Source organism: Oreochromis niloticus, linkage group LG11 (assembly GCF_001858045.2).
Source record: "Oreochromis niloticus isolate F11D_XX linkage group LG11, O_niloticus_UMD_NMBU, whole genome shotgun sequence".
Lineage (NCBI taxonomy): Eukaryota > Metazoa > Chordata > Actinopteri > Cichliformes > Cichlidae > Oreochromis > Oreochromis niloticus.
The window spans coordinates 37,832,798-37,851,809 of NC_031976.2; the positions used below are offsets into that span (position 1 = coordinate 37,832,798).

Consider the following 19,012-nt stretch of genomic DNA (forward strand, 5'->3'; position numbering starts at 1 on the left):
AAAACCACCTTCATGTTTTTCTGTGTTTTATCTTCAGCTACTTTGACACAAAGGCATCTGCTGTGACGCTCACACCTTTGATAAAGTCTTGCTGTGTCAGCTTCCTTTTTATAGATACAAAAATATGTAAATGTACTGATCTGAATTATAATATTTCTGACTGTCAAAATTTCCCAGATTTAAATCAAATTTAATTGGATCAAATCGATTCGGGACCTTGTGAATCGGAAACGAATCGATTCTAGAAATCAGTGACGACACCCAGCCCTACTGTAAACGGACCAAACTTCAGTCAGGAGAACAACTGAGATAATCCATCCACAATACCAGGTTAGTCATTAATATACTGCTGCATGGGCTGGGCTGTAGTTACATCGTGAGGGTTTAAAAACTGAGCTTTAAAATGAACAGTGGTGATACAAACTGAGAGAGACCGACAGTGATCACTGACTGTTTTTTTAGGGGCTTGTTCAGATTAAATAGATACAAAACATTCAAACATGTTAAAAACACAACAGCCTAAACTCAGAGCAGTTTGGACTCGGAAGCAGGCTTCATCACGTCATCACTTAAAGACTGGATATAAACACTTTAGCGCAGAGAGAGCCAATCACAGAGTGGCAGCAGGTGATGTCACTGGTCGTGAGGCAGACGTACCTGAAGGTGCGCCTCAGAGCTTTGCTGCTGTCGGAGTTTTTGGAAACAGACTTCCAGATGCCGCTTTTGGCCATTTCATCAGAGATGTTCACCTCTGATGGGTCGCTGCTGAGCCAAACACACACACACACACACACACACACACACACAGACACACACACACACGTTAGCCTCTGCTGTGTGCACAGCTGTCAGCGTGTTTGATTTCAGACGCACCGTTTTTTTAGGTTTTTGATCGGGAAATTGAGGACCCCTCCTCTGTCATACGGCAGCTCCTCCTCCACCTCCTCCAGCATCCGCCGAGCGTCCTGGAAACACACACACACGGTTGAGCCAATGAGAATACAAAAGCAGGATCACATGCACACGCCAGCGCCCTTCACCTCCTTCTCCTTCTTCTTCTTGTCGTCCTCCTTCTTCTTCTTGCTCTCGGGGATCAGGTCGTCCAGCCAGCTCAGCTCTCTCTTGGTGAAGCAGAAATCCAGAAGCTTCCGGATGAAAACCAGAGCGAGAACCTGCAGAAGGCAGCAGGAGATCAGTCCCCGCGTTACCAAGGGAATAAGGAGACACAGCGTCTCTCGGTGCGTCTCACCATCATGGGGAAAATGACGGCGGCGGGCGAGGCTTTGATGGCCCACAGCGCGATGAGGCAGGACAGCTGCACCACAGTGAAGACGTGCACCTTCCACAGCGGCACGTAGCGCAGGTAGATCAGGTCCGGCTGGTGTTTGGCCGGCATGCCGAACAGTTTGATGCGGTCAAAGAGCTACGGGACAGACAGACGCACGAGAGGTCAGACAGCTTTAACGCCGCCGTTGGCGGGACAGACGCTCGAGCACAGAGACGTACCTGGATGCCTTTGAGCGAGGACACGCCCATGTAGAGGAACACGCCGTACAGGACGGGCATCGGGATGAACTGAAAGAGCAGAGAAGCGATCTGTGAAGGGAGCGAGGAAGCGAGGCTTGAACACAGCGCGCACTGTCTGACGCCTCACCTTCAGGACGGAGGTCATGAAGACGGAACAGCCCATCAGGAAGAAGATCATGAACCCGGTCACGCGCTGCTCTCGGATGCCGAGGAACTTGGGCTGCTCGCCGGGCGCCGCGCACTCCGACTCCAGCTTCAGGCTGTTGACGTGGGAGATGGAGAGCACCGTCGCCGCCACGAACCACGGCAGGCCCATGATGGAGCACACGCCCAGCATCACCGCCACCACCAGCAGGTCCAGATGATAGCCACACCCTTTCTGCAGCCCGCACACACACACACACACACACACACACACAGTGAGGTAAAGGTCGTCACCTCACGGGGACGACGCCACGTGGCTTCTACGTCAGTTCTGACCTTCAGCTTGTTCTCCTTCCTGTTGATGATGACGGCGGTGATCTGCTGGTCCATGAAGATGAGGATGGTGCAGAGCAGCGCGGGAACGGCAGCGGCCAGCAGCGTCCACCACGGGTTCGGGCCCAGCGGGGAAATCAGCCACCCCCGATTTTCAGACGTGGGCTGAAAGCAGCGTGAGAACGTTTCTACGGTAACCTCCGAGTGAGCATCGCTTCAGCAGGCGTGAGCCGACGCCCACAAACTTTATACATTTTTAACATTTGTAACATGAAATATGTTAAATGTTCTCACTTAATGTTTTCATACTTAAACAGTTCAAATAATCCGAACTGTCAAAGATGAAGAACGAGTCCAGAGTTGTGACCTAAACGAGAACCGAACCCAGTGAACGACCAATCAGCATTGAGCGACCTCTGACCCGTTATCACAGCGAGCTGCTGAGGACCCCTCGCTCAGTTTAAAACCTCCCCCCAACATCCATCGCAGAAGCTGGATTACACATTATTACTGGAATAAAGGAGGAACGGCGCCCCCGCAGGCCGTTTGGACTTGCGCACGTTGAGAGGCGAGCAATACCTTGAAGCGGTCGGGCACGTTGAGTTTGGGCGAAGGAACTCCCACCAGATAATCCACTAGCACCATGATCATGATGGTGAGGAAGACGGCGAAGTCGCTGATGGTCGATCGAACCTGCGGGCAGGAAACACAGCATCGATATTTTGGCTCATGGAACGGTAAAACGCGCCCGTCTCCGACCTCCAGCTCTAAAATGTTACATCGCACAAATGTAAAACAAGTGGTGATATTTTCATCGGTTTATCTTCATCAAACGTGAGAAACATTAAAGAGGACCGAGCAGTCGATCCTCCTCTCTCAGGGTGTCACTGACCTTGGTGGGGAAGTATCTCTTAGTCTTGAACTGTTTGAGGAAGGAGGAGAGGAAGAAGGTGGTGAAGAAGAGGATGACGGACCAGAAGAGGACGTCGGGGACGTAGGGACCGCTGTGGCTGCACGCCGGGCCGACCAGCTCCCCCATGAGTTCCTTGCACGTCTGCGGGGAGAGCAAAGCGTCAGCCGCAGTTCCTCTGATGACCAGCAGAGGCTGCTGCTCGTTTAGACGCAGCGCCAGCAAACCAAAGTTTATTTCTAACCTTTGAGCTCAGCTGATCCCACGTGATGTTTTCCGGGGTCACGTTCTTTTTGCTCCACACATCCAGGACTTCGGCCGAGGCGTTGGCGGGCTGGGCGCACTGACACCTGAAACAACAGCAGCGCTCACGTAAACTCTGAATGACCACTTCGAGCTCTTTGCTCCAACCGTGGGAGCACCGGCCCGGGATTCTGGCCCCGAGCAGATTCTAGCAGAAATGACCGCGGTGACGGTCGGACAGTCGCCGGCTCCTCACCTGTAGAAGGTCAGGTTGTCCAGCTGGTTGTGCATGTTGATGGGGTAGAGCTCCCCGAGGCGGACCAGCTTCTCCAGCGCCTCGTAGATGAAGATGATGCAGATGAGCGCGGCAAAGGCTTCCTCAGTGAAGCGGGTGATGTAGCAGACCAGAGAGCTGGCGTCTGTGGCGACCAGCAGCACGCACAGAAAGGCGGTCCAGAGTCCGATGCTGGTCCTCAGGTGCAGGTAGGACAGACTGTACTGACTGAGGACGGAGAGGAAAGGAGGTCAAAGGTCAGCCGAGGGCACTTCTGTGGGGTCACTCTCTCTAACCCAGCAGACATCCCTGCAATAACTGATGTCACACCTCGTGAGCGCCGCTTCGTTTGAAGCTCTCCTGACCTCTACGTGACCCCGACAAACGCCCTGCAGCACCCACACGTGATGACAAACCCTACAGCGGCGCTGCGACATGTCACATCGTCCTGAACGAAAACACAGCTGAAGCGATCGAGACTTCTAAAGACGGCAGAGACATCGTTTGTCTTTATCCTCCAGCTCGGCTTTTTCAATCTCGCCATGAAGCAGGAACGTTTCAGACTGAAACACTGAAACGAACCGTTTGGTTTGTGACTGCGTCAGTTTATTTAAAGCCCACACTTCCTGTTCTGGTTCACCTTTAAACAGCTTCTCTGGTCTCTGTGACACGTTACAAACATGGATGATGTAATCCAAATGAAAATGGAGCAGGTTAAAAAAAAAATGAGGCTTTTATGCAACTGTTACAAAACATCTTTGTGCATCACAAAGAGCTTTTTAAAATCCCCAAACCTCAAAAACTTATAATTATAAAACAATATGAAACAGCTGAGAGCACAAAAGCACAACGTTCCCACAGCTGCTCCAAAAATCCCTCAAATCATGTTAATCTGTGACGCTGCGATTAAGCTTGTGACACGCTGCCAGCTCGCAGCCCCATGCACACCGCTGGATCCGCCTGCAGGGGGAGCCGCAGCGTTGCAAACACAGAGGAGACAAACCCCGGGCTCAAAGCCACAGGGACAGAAATAAAACATGAAAAACCTTAAAAACACACAATCGTCGTTTTTCTCTCTGTTCAGCAGCCCCCTGTGATGTCATCACACCCTGAACAGCCAATGGGAGCAAAGCTTACGCAGAAACTCCCCATCAGGCCGTTCTTCTGTCACCGACTCACCTGCAGAACTTGAAGAGGATTTTCTCAAAGACCAGAACCGGGCCCGTGCTGCCCAGGATGGTGAGAGGCTGCCCGGCGAACAGAGAGTAGGCCACGCCCGTCAGAGACGCGCCAAACAGCGACTCGATGGCACTCTATCAGAGAGAGAGAGAGAGAGAGAGAGAGGAGTAACACTCGGATGCACCAATCAGGGCCCAGGAGGAGCTCACACAGGGGTTCTTACTATGCTCCCTTTGGTGGCCTCCCCGAGCAGACCTCCGAAGGTGATGACGGGCGACATGCAGGCGCAGTACAGGAAGAGGATGGAGGCCAGGCACTGCAGGCTCACGGCGTCTCTGATGTCGCTCCAGTAGAACGGCGCCTTCCTCCGAACGTCGTTCACCAAACCGCCAAAAATCCTGTTGGACACACGAGGGATTCCCCGTCATTCCCACCACACGCCGAGTCGGCAGCGGACTAATCCAACGTTCAACACGTTTCCTGTTTTAATGTGAAAATCTCCTCACAGTATTTATGATTATTGCTGAGCTTCACTCACCTCCCCGTCCTCTGCAGCTCTGGTCCCGCGTGATGCTCCGCCTCCTTGCCCATCTCAGAGCTGTGGGCAGAGCCGTTGGGGAAGGACGCTATCTTTCTCTTCTCCTGCGGAGACAGACGGGGGCGGGGACGTCACTTCTGAGCGATCAGAGCTGGCGTGGCGGGTTCGGATCTTTTACCTGAGACGGGACGCTCTTTGGGGGCTCGATGCGGATGCTGGGGTCCCATTCGCCTGGCGGCAGCACAGTGACCTGATCCAGGAACTCGTCGATCCCTGATAGCAGGTCGTTGCGGTCCCTCGCCTTGTAGGCCACGTCGTGGAAAACCTGCAGCAGAGCCGCGACACGTCAACAATGTTTTGTCTGCGCTTCAAACGAGTTTATGCTTCCTGAAGCTTTTTCACGAGTACGCCGTCACACTGACGCGTCTGTGTCTGCTGAGGTGGGAACAACGTCAGCAGCAACCACAGAGACACAACAGGTAAACACAGCGGCTGAAACGCAGCGCAGTGAGCCTTCATCGTCCCACACGGCCTCGAAACACCATCATCAGCTCCAGACCTGCAGCTCCCCGTCACGCTCAGTGCAAACAAACGTGTGTGCGTGCGCGTGTTGATCAGCGTGCTCCAGCTGACCTCCTCGCTGCTTTCTTCTACAGACATGAAGATGCCATGGAGGCTCCGTCAGTGAGCCTTTAAACTATCGTTTTACAGGAAGGCAGGAGGCGACCAAACCAGGTGACCATGGAGACTTCCTGCCTGAGTCTGCTGCCAAGTGACATCAGGATGATTTCAGCTCTGACGCGCAGTTTAACCCCAAACACACACACAGGCTCACTGACACATTACAGCTGCAGCGACCGGCGCTTCCTCTTCTTTAACGTGTGAAGCGTGAAAAGCTGGCTTTAAGAACAAACTCCTCTGGCTGCAGACGACCCCGACATGATCCTTCTTCTATTTATATTTAAAAATAAAACAGTACCAAAAAATAAATAAATCCTGTAACGTCTGTGTCTGAAAGCGTCGCTCACCTCGTCTGTCATCAGCGTGGCGATGGAGCGCCCGATCTCGTGGTACTGCGGACCTTTTCCAAACGGACCGAGCAGCAGGAAGAGAAACCTGCAGGGACAGGAAGTCGGTCAGCAGAGGAAACGCACGGAGCGGCATGCCGAGGGCGGCTCAGTCGCGGCTTACCTGGTGGGCACCGGGACTTCGGTGAGGCCGGTCAGCAGCACGGCGGGGCAGAGCCGGACGAAGGCGATGATGGGCCGCTCCAGGAAGTCCACTTCACCCACCAGGACGTTGGAGGCCTCGGCTCCAGGAGGAATCTTCTTCATAAAGTTCATGTCCACCTGACACACACACACACACACACACACACAGTTTGTGTTTGTTTTATTTTGTAGTTCCTCGTTGGTTTCACTTCCTGGTCTGGGACCCCTCTATGACCCTCGCTGCAGGCTGCCTGAGCACAGCTGAGAACTCAGCACAGATCAGAGCTGCCTGCAGCTCATTTTTACACCTGACCGACAGAAAGCAGCTCTATGATCATCATCCAGAAGATGAATGCACAGACTTCACCTTTGACCTCCACGGGAAACATCGTGAGGTGAAGCAAAGATGTGAAAAAAAACCCACAAAGTTCAAAGTTTCACATCAACGACTGAAATATGAAAACTGCTTTTACACCTTTAACTGTGAGATGAGACCTCCTGCAGTCAGCCTGGTGACAGAGGAGGAGGAGGATGGGAGGAGAGGAGAGAAGGAGAGGAGGTGCAGATGGAGGAGTGAACAGATCCATGAGTTTGTCATGAATCTGAGTTCCTGTTTAAATAAAGTTCGATTGAATAAATCAAAAACATTTTTCCATCCAACACTGAAACAACACAGCGGATGGTCACAGAACGCCACAGACAGCCAATCACAGAGCACCACCACGATGAGTCACAGCACAGGCTACACTGATTGGGCGAGAGCCGGCGACTGACATGTGACTTACTGCGGGCTTCCTGCCGGCCGCTGGCAGCAAACAAACGCAGTCGCAGTCCTGCTGGGAAACACAACACAGCTTCTGATTGGCTCGTTCGGGGACTCGCCGTCACGTGACCGAAAGCTCAGGTTCTCCTGTTTGCACCTGGAGGCAGGTGTGGCTGCACAGCTGGATGCTCACTGGATGGTTTTAAGACCAGAGTCCAGCACTTTGGAGCGCAAAGCTCGATCGTCCAATAGCGTCACAGCTCGGACTGGAGCAGGAAGTTGAATTCATCTCTGTGTTGCGGATTTTCAGATTCGTTTCTGCTCCTGACGACCGGCTGGGCCATCAGAGCAACACCTGAACCACGGACACACCGATACTTGGATCAGAGATCAGGCTGATCCCGACTCGGCTGATCGGGTCCGATTTTCTGCTGCGCAGTCTCGCGTTGCCTTTCAGCGCATTGCTGTGCAGCTTTAGCGATTCGTTCATTTATAATCGATGGTTCGTCGGCGCGGCGTGGAGGAAGCAGGTGGCAGGTTTCTACACCCAAAGCTTCTCTTTAATGTGTGAAAATCTGAAAGTCAAACATAAACCACTGAATTAAAGCGAACTCAGTGCAAACCTGACCTGTGCATGAGGTCACTCAGGATCGTCACAGATTTAACTCTCCAGGTTATGACTACGACTCCAGGATACAACACGGGGATGTGACGCTTTCTGCAGCGACTCGAGTCAAACGCGAGGGTGGAGGCTCGGTGACAGTCGGTTTAGACTCCCCCACATTCACAGGTTACTGCCCGTGAACCCGACCCCGCCCTGAGCCGCGAGGCCACCGTGTAACCTGGATTCAGTTCTGACTCATACTGCCGGAGCTCCAGCCTCAGATTTCTGGGAGTCGGAGCTGAAAATGTGTTTTTAACCCTTCAAAAGTTTCATGTGGTTATTTCCTGTGCAGCTCTGTGTCCTTAAAGGGCCGGACCTCTGAAAATGCTCACAGTATGAAGGTCAACATCTCATTATGCAGAATAAAATGATTGCACAGCTGATTGGGTCAGAGAGTCACAGAGTGAACCTTTCTGTCATTTATTAGTTTAAACATTAGTGCATCTGTCACAGTGTGTCTAATAGGCGGAGCAGCGTCAGGGTGGTGCAGCTCTGACCTCTGATCCTTTAACCTCTCACCTCCCTGAAGCTGCAGGGAGCAGCAGCTGATCTATAAACCACCCAATCTGTGTGTGAGGCGGAGCCCTGCGTTTACCTTGCTGAAGTCCACCGTGCTGTTCTCCCGGCTGCCATTGCCGCCGTTGCCGCGACTCTCGCCGTTTTTGCTGTTGTCGAGGTTTCCGGGGGCCGACTGAGGCGACGCCAGCAGACCTGCAGAGCCACAAAGACCACAGAGTCAGACTCAACATCTGCAGCAGCTGTCTGCAAACACACAGCTGTGTTAGTGACACACGTGACATCACCACCTCCTGTCCCGCGGAGCGGGGCGGAGGCTTAAATATGTCCACCCGAAACGGCCTCCACCTGACTCCAACCTTTTACATCCACTTTAAGCTTAAATGAAAGTTTTTTTAAATGTACATTTACAAGTTCAATAAAATCAAATCTCAGCGTTTCATTCCTGCTCGCTCACACTGAAGCAGCCGAGCGCGGTGCGGGCAGTGATGCGGTTTCCTCGGTTACATCATTGACAGTCGGTCCACAGCACGCCTGTGGTGACAGAGCGCGACACAGCAGAGTCTCGGTGCTCCACAGACAGCGATGCGTCCAGCACCCGCGGGCCGTCACGCTCAGCGTTTGCTTCACGTCAGCTTTTCACGCTTCAGCAGCTGAACTGTGACAGAGTGAGGAGTCGGTGGTCAGGTGATCAAGCGTCAGCGAGTCTTGATTCTTTTACAGGTCATTAATGAACAGGAAGTGCAGGGAGTCACTCGGGCGTCCAGACTTCTCTGCAAACCTGCCGCAGAAACACCGAGACGCAGCAGAGAGAAAACAAACCTGTCGATCGCTCGCCTGACGCCGATACAAACGGCGAACAAAAAGTTTACAATACAAGGAAAAATATTTGTGGTTTTGGTGGGTTTTGGGTTTTTATGCATTGATACCGAAAAAGTTCAGACGTCCTGGTTTCCAGATCTTTAATCGTTCCTAAAGGAGAGAAAACGACTCCGATCGGACCCGAGCGGCCTCTCAGAGCTCTCAGAGCGAGGGCCGACATTTGTGCTGCAAATCACAGGAAACAAACCTCAGTGAGAGACATCCAGACTCGGCCTAAATCACTGCAGCTAACAGCGTTTCAATGACAGGCAGCAGCCGCAATTCTTTGGTTTCTGACTGGCTGAAGGAGAAAGAGCGAGATGCTGTTGGACACAACATGTGAGGCTCGTCACGTGTTATCAGAAGCCGGCTGTTAACTCCAGCAGAGGTTAGAGGACATCGAGGATCCAGAGGACGCTGCCGCTCAACCTTCACCTGTTAGAAAAAGTTTGTTAACAGAAAAACTCGGACGCCAACATGAACGAGACTCGATTTGAACACATTTAACATGTGGCTCAAACCAAACCCAGGCAGGCGGATGTTAAGACACTACGACACTCCATCTCAGCACAACCAGGGTGGAGGCTCCAATATTCACACAGCACTCCAGCAGACGGACGACTACATCAGCAAAATAAACCAAAACCATGCAAAATAACCCCGCCCCCAAAAAGCCACCAGTCTGCCAACATTCATCCAATCATCCGCCTCCAGCTTCATCAGCACGTTAGCGGGCATGCCTCAGTGTCAGAGCGTGGAAAAGTCATCACGCCGGAGGAAAGCCGTGCCGTATTTGCCTGTTTGAGGAACCATGCCATCTTCGTCTCCCAGGTGGAACACCACCTCTTCCTCGTCCTCTTCTGGGGGGTGCACCACCACCTTGGGGAGCCCCACGGGAGCAGAGCAGCGGCGTGGAGAGCCACCGGGGACGGGAAGGGCGAGTCCGTGAGGCTGGCTGGGTTCGGAGAGGTGGCGGCCGTAACGGTACAGGGAGAGGTTGGTCTGCGACGAGGAGGCGGAGCCGGGGAGGAGGTGCCCGAACGGGCCAGAGGTCCGTGCAGATGGGGGGAGCGTGGAGAGATCGAAGGAGCCCATGGAGCAACGATGGAGGAGAGAGAGACGAGAGGAGGACAGACCCTCCCCTGAGGAGGAAGAGGAGGAGAAAGATCATGATGATGATGATGAAGAACGATGCTGCGTGCACAGGAAACACAGAGCGTGCATGGATCAGTGAGTTAGCGACGGCACGTCACACCAACATCAGCTTTCTAAAGCTAAACCTTCCTGCACCAATCACTTTTCTTTACGTCTACCGTGAAATCCAAGACTCCACACATCTGGAATCAGGCCGGGATTAGAACCAAGTCTTGCTAGAACTCGTGAACGAGCCACAGCAGCTTCATGCTGTCTGTGCTGGTCCCGGTCGTCCTGAGTGCTCGAGTGGAGGGCAGCCAGACGTCTTCTGGGTTCTTGAAGATGTGTCGCCTCCATCTGAGGGGTCTCAGGTATCGCACCTGTACAGGAGCGGTCACTTTGGAGGCGGTAAGACGTTTGTACGTCGCTGCCTCACCCTCCCATCATGTCAGTTGCATCTTCAAGGACACAGATGTCGTCCGGCTGCCTCCGGACACGAGGGACAGTCACCAAACTACGATGAACCTGGCTCTTTCAGTTTGCTGGCTGTTCGAAAAGTTTAAGAATCAAACACTTTACTGCACCACTTGCTGTCTTTTAGTTACAGTCTTTGTTCTGCAGCTGACAGGTAAAGGCACCAGGAGGGCCACCCTCGCTCTAACTACCCGTCTGCAGTGAACACGCCAAATGACTGAATGTTTACTCCATCACATGCAATAAGAGCTGGTGTAACTGGGCATCAGCCCACTCAGTCCAGTCTGGTGGAGAGCAGATTACAGAGGTCCTGCTGGTGCAGAGAGCAGTCACCCCAAACACAGCTGAGCCTGCAGCGCCGTGTTGACCTCATGACGTTACTCACAGCTGTAATCAAAGTCTGACCCTGAGCTCTGCTCTGTGATGTCTTCAGCTTTACAAACTGTAGGAAAGAGTCAGTCTGAAGAAAAGCTCTTGAACGAACGAGCGTGAGCAAACTGTGAAAGCTGCAGCTGATAGGTCACGTAGAAGCAGGTCACACGCGCGTCAGACGGATCAGCGCCTGCAGACGGCGTTCAGCCCGAGCAGCATTAAAACATTCCTCTCTCACAAACAGGATCCAGGAGTGCGGATATTGAAACGCCGACTCCGCTCATGCTGTTAGCTGGTTATTAGCTCGCCGAGTCAGCGGGTCCAACCAGGTCAGGCAGTGCCGGTAAATAATAAACAGGGTGAGGTCACAGGCGGTCACAGGAGCTCAGGTACGGGCAGGCGAGCAACAAGCTGCGTTCAGTCGGCAACTCCAACCAAGCCGGAGCCATAAAACTCATCACCATCACTCAAAAACCACGGCAACAGGACCATGCAGCAGTCTGAGACCCGTCGTCTTGTCACCCCTTTACCTCGACCAATCAGGACGGACAGACTCTACATTCTGCCCGACAACAGAAACAAAGAACTATGAGCTCCTTAGAAAAGGAAACAGCACATCAGTATGAGACAAACAGCCTCAGAGACTAAAGGCTGTAACGTGAACACCAGACCCGCCCACGGCTGAGGGAGCCAATCACACGAGCTGAACTCATCAGCTGGGCTTCCATCCAGACATTATTAATGAAGTTCTTACTTTAAAATAACAAATCAGGAAGGTTGACTTTTGTGAGGATAAAACGATCTCTAATATTTACATCATGAGACGCAGAGGTCACCATGATGGGGCGGAGCTTCCAGATTTCCCGTTATTATTATTATTATTATTATCATCATTATTATTATTGTTTTGGATGACAACGCTATAATCAGCTGAGTTATCCATCCTCACGTCCTCTTTCCCGGACGACCATCGGTGAATTACTTGGACATTAAAGAAATCTTAAACCTACGGCCACGCTGGTTTGCAGCGTGCAGCCGACAGCTGTTTGCCCACTGAGGTCATTTAGACCCCACCCCCACCCTACAGAGCCCGAGCAGTGCCAAAGGTCACGAGGGGTCAACCTGAACTGCTTTGGGCTCCTGCAGCTTGTCTCCTGACCTGCAGGTGAAATCTGCAGACGCGAGTTTCAGGATGACAAGAGCGCTGCGGTCTCACCGTTGCGTTCCAGTAAATTTGGCTCCGAGTGTTTCTTGCCTATGTCGGCAAAGGATCGGACCAGCGGGATGCGGTTGCTCAGCTTCTTCTCGTTCTGATGGTGGTGGCGCCTCAGCATGGCCTCCCTCACCTTCTCCTGCGCGCCCTCCTCCAGCTGACCGGACGCCAGCATGCTGTCGATGACCATGTCTGCGAGGAAGGAGGACAAGAGGTCAGCTGATGGACACAAACGCACTGCAGGTTTATGTTCTGAGGAGGAAATGAAAGGCGTGCAGCAGAATCATTTATCAAACACGAGCCTTCACAGCAGCCTTTCAGTTCCTCTTCTCTCTGAAAGAAGACGTCAGAACTCGTCCTAAATATCAACTTCCTAGAGATTGGCTGATGCCTGGAAGCCTGCCGAGGGGCAGCTTGTACCAGCAGGAGGACACCAGATAAACTGAGAGCTGCGCTTTCATCATGACGTTCTTCTTCTACAGCAGCTGATCCAAACTAGATTTAAAGCTCAAATGTGGTTTTAGCACATTTAGACCTCCGTCTAGATTTAAACACAAAGTTCACCCTTGCTGATCGTTTTTGGAGCAGTGCATCATGCGACGGCACGATGGCGCTCTGACCTGCGATCTCCTCGATGGAGCTGGCTCTCATGTCGAGCAACACGGTGCCGTTCAGGATGCAGGAGCGCAGCTCGAACAGGCTGTGCAGCGACAGCGTCGCCACGTAGGGTTTGCTCCAGCGCTCGCCGCCGTCCTCCACGTCCTCCTCAAACTTCAGCCACCTGAACACACACACACACACACACACACACACACACACACACACGAGTGTTGACATTTGAAGAACGCCAGGCTGGAAGCGGCGTCTGATCCGTGCTAATGCTATAATGCTACACTAATGTGGGCTGATCCACTTTGCTCTGCTGTGTAAATAAGTTAATCTGACGGTTTCAAAACCACGCGTCTCGGCCCGCCTTCATCGGTTTCCTCTCAAATCCAGTGAGGCTCGTCTCCCTCGTCCTCACGGCGCTCGGCAGAGTCTGGATTAGAGAGGAAACCTCTTTAACCTGAATCAGAAATGCTGAACAAACAGCAGGAGGATTACTCCTCACAGCTCTGCAGCGTTGTTGGAAAACAGGAAGCTGTGCTGAGACGCGAAACGCTGACATTAAAGTTAACGCCTGCACGCCAAGTAGAGAAAGAGCAAAAGCGCCCTGCCTGGCCATCTCCTTCCACTCCTGCACGTCTCCGTCTTTGAAGGCGAGCTCGTCCAGCTCGGTGAACAGGTCGTGGGGGATGTGCTCCTCGTCGTCGTCCTCCGTGCCGAGGATGAACTGGACCCTCTGAGACGGCGTGTCTGCGGGGACACAAACGCTTCAGCACGCTGCTGTCGTACAGCTGGCTCGTGTTTGTTTATCCTCGTTCAAACCTGACCGTATGACGGCGACTCTCGCCCGTCCTCCCGATCCGAGCGCTCTCTTCGCTTCCTGTGATGTCGATGTCCGCGGTGACGGTGTCTTCTCCGGCTCTGGCGGCCCAGCGGAACGTGGACGCCAACGTACACCGCCCTGTGACCTGACGGAGAAAAGCAGAGGGGTCAGATGAGTTTGTTCTACACCTCCACCAGGATGAATGAAACTGCTAACAGATGGAAAGATTAGAGCCACACGCGAGGAAAACACTGAAGGTGCTGCCAACACGGGAGGCGTGCTGCACAGCTCCCACTGCACGCTCCGACGCTCTGCGTTTCCTTACTTCAGTAACGTTCATCGGATTTCTCTGGCTGCGTGCGCGTGTCCACGTCTCACTCAGCTGTTTGTTATGGGGTTTAATGGCAGGATTGTAATAAAGTAGTAATAACATGGAAACAACCTATGGTGTCTAATGAGACGTGAACTAAAGCTCTGTTTGAGTTAAAGGTACTTTTTGTAATTAACCTCTTCAAAGCTTTCACCAGCAGGGGGCAGCATTTTTTCAGGGGTTGCGTTAATAAATTTTTTAACTTCTAATATTTGTCCTTAACGCCGTCGGATTTCCTCGAGTTGGAAGCTTTGTTTTCCTCACGCTCTGATTTGTGTAACTATTTTTAAATCCCGGTAGAACTGCAACCACTTATTTATTCACCTTTCAGTCACTTTAATTTCAAAACTGTGTAATTTGTGTATATTTGTGTATATACTGTGTATTTATTATCTCACTCTTAGTGCCTGTTTATGCCCTGTCCTCATCTTCAGCATCATGCTGCTCTGTCGTATGTTAGTTGCCCCAAAGTCTTTCTCACTCTGAACCACATGAGCTAGCGCAATAATGTTTTTTACATATGAAACTGGACGAGTTGTACTTAAACAAAACTCATTCAGCTTGTCTCAGATCACAGTTTCCTTCCAAAAATGTTTTTTTCAAAAATCGCGTAAAAAGCAACAACAACGTTCCAGAAAAACGCTTTGCTGATCTGATCAGCTGTTCATAGCACTTCCTACGTTGGAATAAACGTCAGTGCGGACTATTGAACGTCTGCCATTACCTGCCAAACCCGGAAATGACGTCACTTTTCGAGTTTTCCCTGCAGGGCCTTTCAGAGGTTCACTGGTGTTTGACTTTCTGTGTCGTTTCTGGGAGGCTCAGGATTCAAACTGCCCTGTTGTTGGAAATCGTTTATTTTGATGCCGTTTTTTGCAAATTGTGCACAAAAATATTCATTTTTGTTTTTCCTGCAGTTTATAAAAATTGGTGCATCTCAAAAATGAAACTATGAAGACGCTCAAAATAAATTTCCTGTGGTTTGAAACTATTTTGTGCAACTTGTTGCATTTACAGTTTTGAGGGATGAACCTCTGACATTTGAATAACTAGAAAAATGTGTAAAAAACAAAACAAAAATGATTTTCAATGTTTCTGTAGTTTATTGCATCATTTTGCAGTTCATGTAGCTACTGTGGACTTCATGCACACATATGATTAAACTCTGGGATATAACAGTTGCATTGATGTTACTAGTACAGCAGGTACAAACATAAAGAGAAGCTCTGGTGGGTTTCAAAGGGTTAATGACTTAGCTGAAAATGACAGGAGCTAGCAGCAGATGCACACACCACACGGGGGTTCGTACATGCTTTAGTTCCTGTTTCTGAACACGCCACCTCACAATAAGACATGAGGTCACGTGACTCAGCCACTCCATGTTCGGTGTGTACATGTCACGATATTTCATTTCCACTTTTTCTGCAGAAATGACGTCGACACACTCGAACAAACTGCAGACTGTTTATGGCTGTTTCAGAGTTCTTTCACTGAAACATTTAAATCATCATTTCTCGAGCCTCAGACTTCCACACTTTCAATGAAGAGCCAACACGTGGCTCGCTGAGCTTTACTCAGATCACTTACACAGCTTTAAAGTGCTGAATGGAGCTGTGTGTGTGTGTGTGTGTGTGTGTGTGTGTGTGTGTGTGTGTGTGTGTGTGTGTGTGTGTGTGTGTGTGTGTGTAAATACGGGCAGAGTCATTTTGTTACTGTGTGTTGGACTGTAAACACACACAGAGGCGTCTTTGTGTGTGTCGGTGTATAAACTCACTCTCCAGTTCCTCTTTCTCAAAGTTGGTGTAAAGGGTGGAGCTGGTCTTGCCCTGGTCCAGCACGGCCTCCTCATCGTTCCCCTGCAGAACACACACAGACCCACAGGTGACGTGAGAGTGGGTTTAAACGAGTGTTTATCAAACTCATTTTCCAACTCTGTAAACACGGTCGCGTCTGCCTCAAAACAACGCCGAGGCTTTGGAGACAGACCCGTGAGTGACGTGTTAGTGTTAGTTTCCACTGGGAGGGCGGCAGATTCATCACAATCACAGCGTCTCCGGCATGCTCCACCCTGATTGGAGGATAACTGCACTGCCAACACTCATGGACATTACACCTTATTTATAAATCGTATTTCTGTTTGTACTTCAATGCAAACAACACCCCTACCTCTTTAAACTGTATTTATTATAACATTATTTAGTATAGTTCCAACAGCACCCCCCCCCCCACTCAATGTGCAATATCACTGATCACACTGCACCTCTCAATGCACCTGCTAGTTAGATGGCATGTATGTGTATGTATATAGATGTAAGCGTGTATGTGGAAATATGTGTGTGTGTGTGTGTGTGTGTGTGTGTGTGTGTGTGTGTGTGTGTGTGTGTGTGTGTGTGTGTGTGTGTGTGTGTACGGATGCAAATATGTATATATTCATATATGTATGTATGCGCATGTATGTTTGCAGGTGTATGTATAACTTGCACATATCTTTCTTGTGTAAATGTAAATTTGTCTGTTATTGTGTAAATACTTACGCTATTGTGTACTCCACACACATGGAGAGATGCCAAACTGCCTTTCACTGTTCTTGTAACAGTGACAATAAAAAGCTATTCTATTCTATTCTATGCTGACCCGACAGCACGCCGGAGCCTCCTCCAAAATCGGCTCCAGATTACGCCTCGCCAATCAAATCAATCACCAAGCAATGTCACAGTGAAAGGGCAGTGAGTTACTGCCAGCCAGGGAGTCTGGCTCCGCCCACAGCTGCAGGGAATGCGTGACTCACTGTACAACAGGAAGTGGAGCAACAGCTGGACATCAGCAGGGCGAGCTGGAGGCAAACACAAAAACAACACAAAAAAAAAAAACAGAAAGAAGAGGACGCGTACCCGACTAACCCGCCAAACTGAGCGTGCTCCACTAAACATAATGACCTGTGTGCGAGCCCCCAGACACACACACACACGCACGTTTGATGTTGGTGTGTCAAACAGGATGTGCAGCTCCACACTGGCTGCTTTTTAACTCTGGGTTTACAGCCTGCTGTCTGTTTGCAGAGCAACACGTCAACAGAGCCCACACACACACACACACACGCGCCCACACACGCGCCCACACACGCGCCCACACACACACACAGTCATGAAAGCAGCAGCTGATTCCGGTCCAACAGCTGCTGTTTGTGAAACGTTCCCGTTCAGCAGCATCTCTCCATCTGCACGTCGGTGCTGAGTGGAGTATTCCTGACACTCATCCCGAGCTGTTCTCAGGTATACGAGCTCTCCGCTGAGCTTTGGGTCCGAGTCCAGGCCTCCTTCCAGCTGGGCCCCCCATCCCGGCTGCTCCGTCTGTGTGAGGTTGGGCTGATTTTGGCCTCCCAACAATCATTTCTGCTGCAAAGCACTTCTGTCTCACGCTGCCTTTGGCTGAAAGCTTAAACTCACCGTTGAGCTCAGCTCATTCATCCCAATAATGATTAAGAATCTCTGAAGTGAGCACATGACCAGCTCATGACCCGGCAGAGTCCTCACCACGGCGGGTCGATACACGCCCACATCACTGTGGATGTGGCAATCTGTTACATCATCAACACCCCTGACGCCCGACCTTCCTCTGTCTGATGAACCGAGCCAGAGACGCTCAGACCGCAGACGCTTCTAAGTTCTGTCAGTGATTAATCATCACTAGCGAACGATCACACAGTGTGACAGTCAGCCCCGCCCCCTCCTCATCACATCTGCGTCTCTGTAGTTTCACAGACACGTCTGGGCATGCTCAGACACATGAGACAAACAGGAGCACGCTGCAGACTCTTAGATTAAAGATCATCTCTTAACATGTTTTAATCCACTGGGCATGTGCGTGAGGGACCGCTGAGACATTCAAAAACAGACTAAAGATGATGAAGAAGATGTGAGGAAGATGAAGCTGAAGGAGTTGGTGAGAGGCCCAGAGACCCGAGAGGACCTGAGAGCTTCTACAGACAGGACGAGCCAGCTGCTGCGAGGTAGCGAGTCAGCTGACCTCTGCCCGTTTACGTCAGCTACGGTCGCTCGTGTGTTTGCTCTGATGGGTGGATGCTAACGTCCTGCCTCTCACTAACCTGTTGTCACTATGAGGCCGGTCAGTGAAAACAAAGATGGCTGCTCTCCAACGGTTTATCGTTTAAACTCTGAGCGATTCAGATCTCAGCGCGCTCCATCACAGCCGTGCCGTTACTGCACAGATATGATTGGACAGTATATGATGATCATGATATCGTTGCAGCTTTAGCAACAGGAAACATCCCAGAAACACAACAAGCCCGAGCGTGTCTGAGAGTAAGAGCCAGGCCTCAGCCTCTGTTTATGACCAATAACAATGTTTTTCATCACTCGGGCAAAAAACCACAGCGGCTAACCACGCTACGAAGGAGGAGATGCTAGCAGCTGACGAGGTTTTATTTATACAGCGCAAAATCACAGCAACAGTCGCCTCAAGGTGCTTTACACTGTAAAGACCCGACAATACGACAGAGGAAACCCCAACAATCAGAAAGCACTGGAAACAGTGGGAAGGAAAAACTCCCTTTAACAGGAAGAAGCCTCGGGCAGAAGCAGGCTGTGGGAGGGGCGGCTTTGGGGTGAGAAACAGAGGACGAGTTACTGATAACAGGAAGACCAACGTGGCAGGTGTGACATCTCATGTCAGGACCAGTGTTACTATGGTTACTGTTCAAGCATTAGCCATTCAGTTACATTGTTACTTTAAATTTCCCGGGAAAACAACTCTTGGGTGCTTTCGTCCGACCTCTGCTGTCAGCGGATGCACGGCAGCGTGGTCACACGGCAGCGTGGTCACACGGCAGCGTGGTCA

At 51.1% G+C, this 19,012-nt stretch overlaps 1 protein-coding gene across 7 annotated transcripts in view; it reads right to left on the bottom strand.

The window, feature by feature from the left end:
• Positions 1–19,012, bottom strand: part of LOC100708185 (sodium bicarbonate cotransporter 3) — a 35,805-nt gene that overhangs the window by 2,786 nt on the left and 14,007 nt on the right. For 2 of the 7 annotated variants that reach the window (XM_025911728.1, XM_025911726.1), the window contains exons 2-25: positions 15,930–16,011; positions 13,790–13,930; positions 13,574–13,712; positions 12,977–13,137; positions 12,360–12,548; positions 8,382–8,497; positions 7,145–7,195; positions 6,340–6,497; positions 6,177–6,264; positions 5,327–5,473; positions 5,149–5,252; positions 4,834–5,008; positions 4,611–4,744; positions 3,414–3,659; positions 3,159–3,264; positions 2,897–3,058; positions 2,584–2,697; positions 2,008–2,169; positions 1,655–1,906; positions 1,507–1,575; positions 1,250–1,423; positions 1,041–1,172; positions 874–965; positions 658–762 (exon numbers count right to left, since the gene is read on the bottom strand). In XM_025911728.1, the coding sequence (XP_025767513.1) occupies positions 658–762; positions 874–965; positions 1,041–1,172; positions 1,250–1,423; positions 1,507–1,575; positions 1,655–1,906; positions 2,008–2,169; positions 2,584–2,697; positions 2,897–3,058; positions 3,159–3,264; positions 3,414–3,659; positions 4,611–4,744; positions 4,834–5,008; positions 5,149–5,252; positions 5,327–5,473; positions 6,177–6,264; positions 6,340–6,497; positions 7,145–7,195; positions 8,382–8,497; positions 12,360–12,548; positions 12,977–13,137; positions 13,574–13,712; positions 13,790–13,930; positions 15,930–16,011 (3,299 nt within the window). Of the gene's footprint in view, positions 1–657; positions 763–873; positions 966–1,040; positions 1,173–1,249; positions 1,424–1,506; positions 1,576–1,654; positions 1,907–2,007; positions 2,170–2,583; positions 2,698–2,896; positions 3,059–3,158; positions 3,265–3,413; positions 3,660–4,610; positions 4,745–4,833; positions 5,009–5,148; positions 5,253–5,326; positions 5,474–6,176; positions 6,265–6,339; positions 6,498–7,144; positions 7,196–8,381; positions 8,498–9,960; positions 12,312–12,359; positions 12,549–12,976; positions 13,138–13,573; positions 13,713–13,789; positions 13,931–15,929; positions 16,012–19,012 lie in introns of those variants that run through there. The other 5 variants (XM_025911727.1, XM_005455982.4, XM_025911729.1 and 2 more) reach the window with 5 other exon arrangements.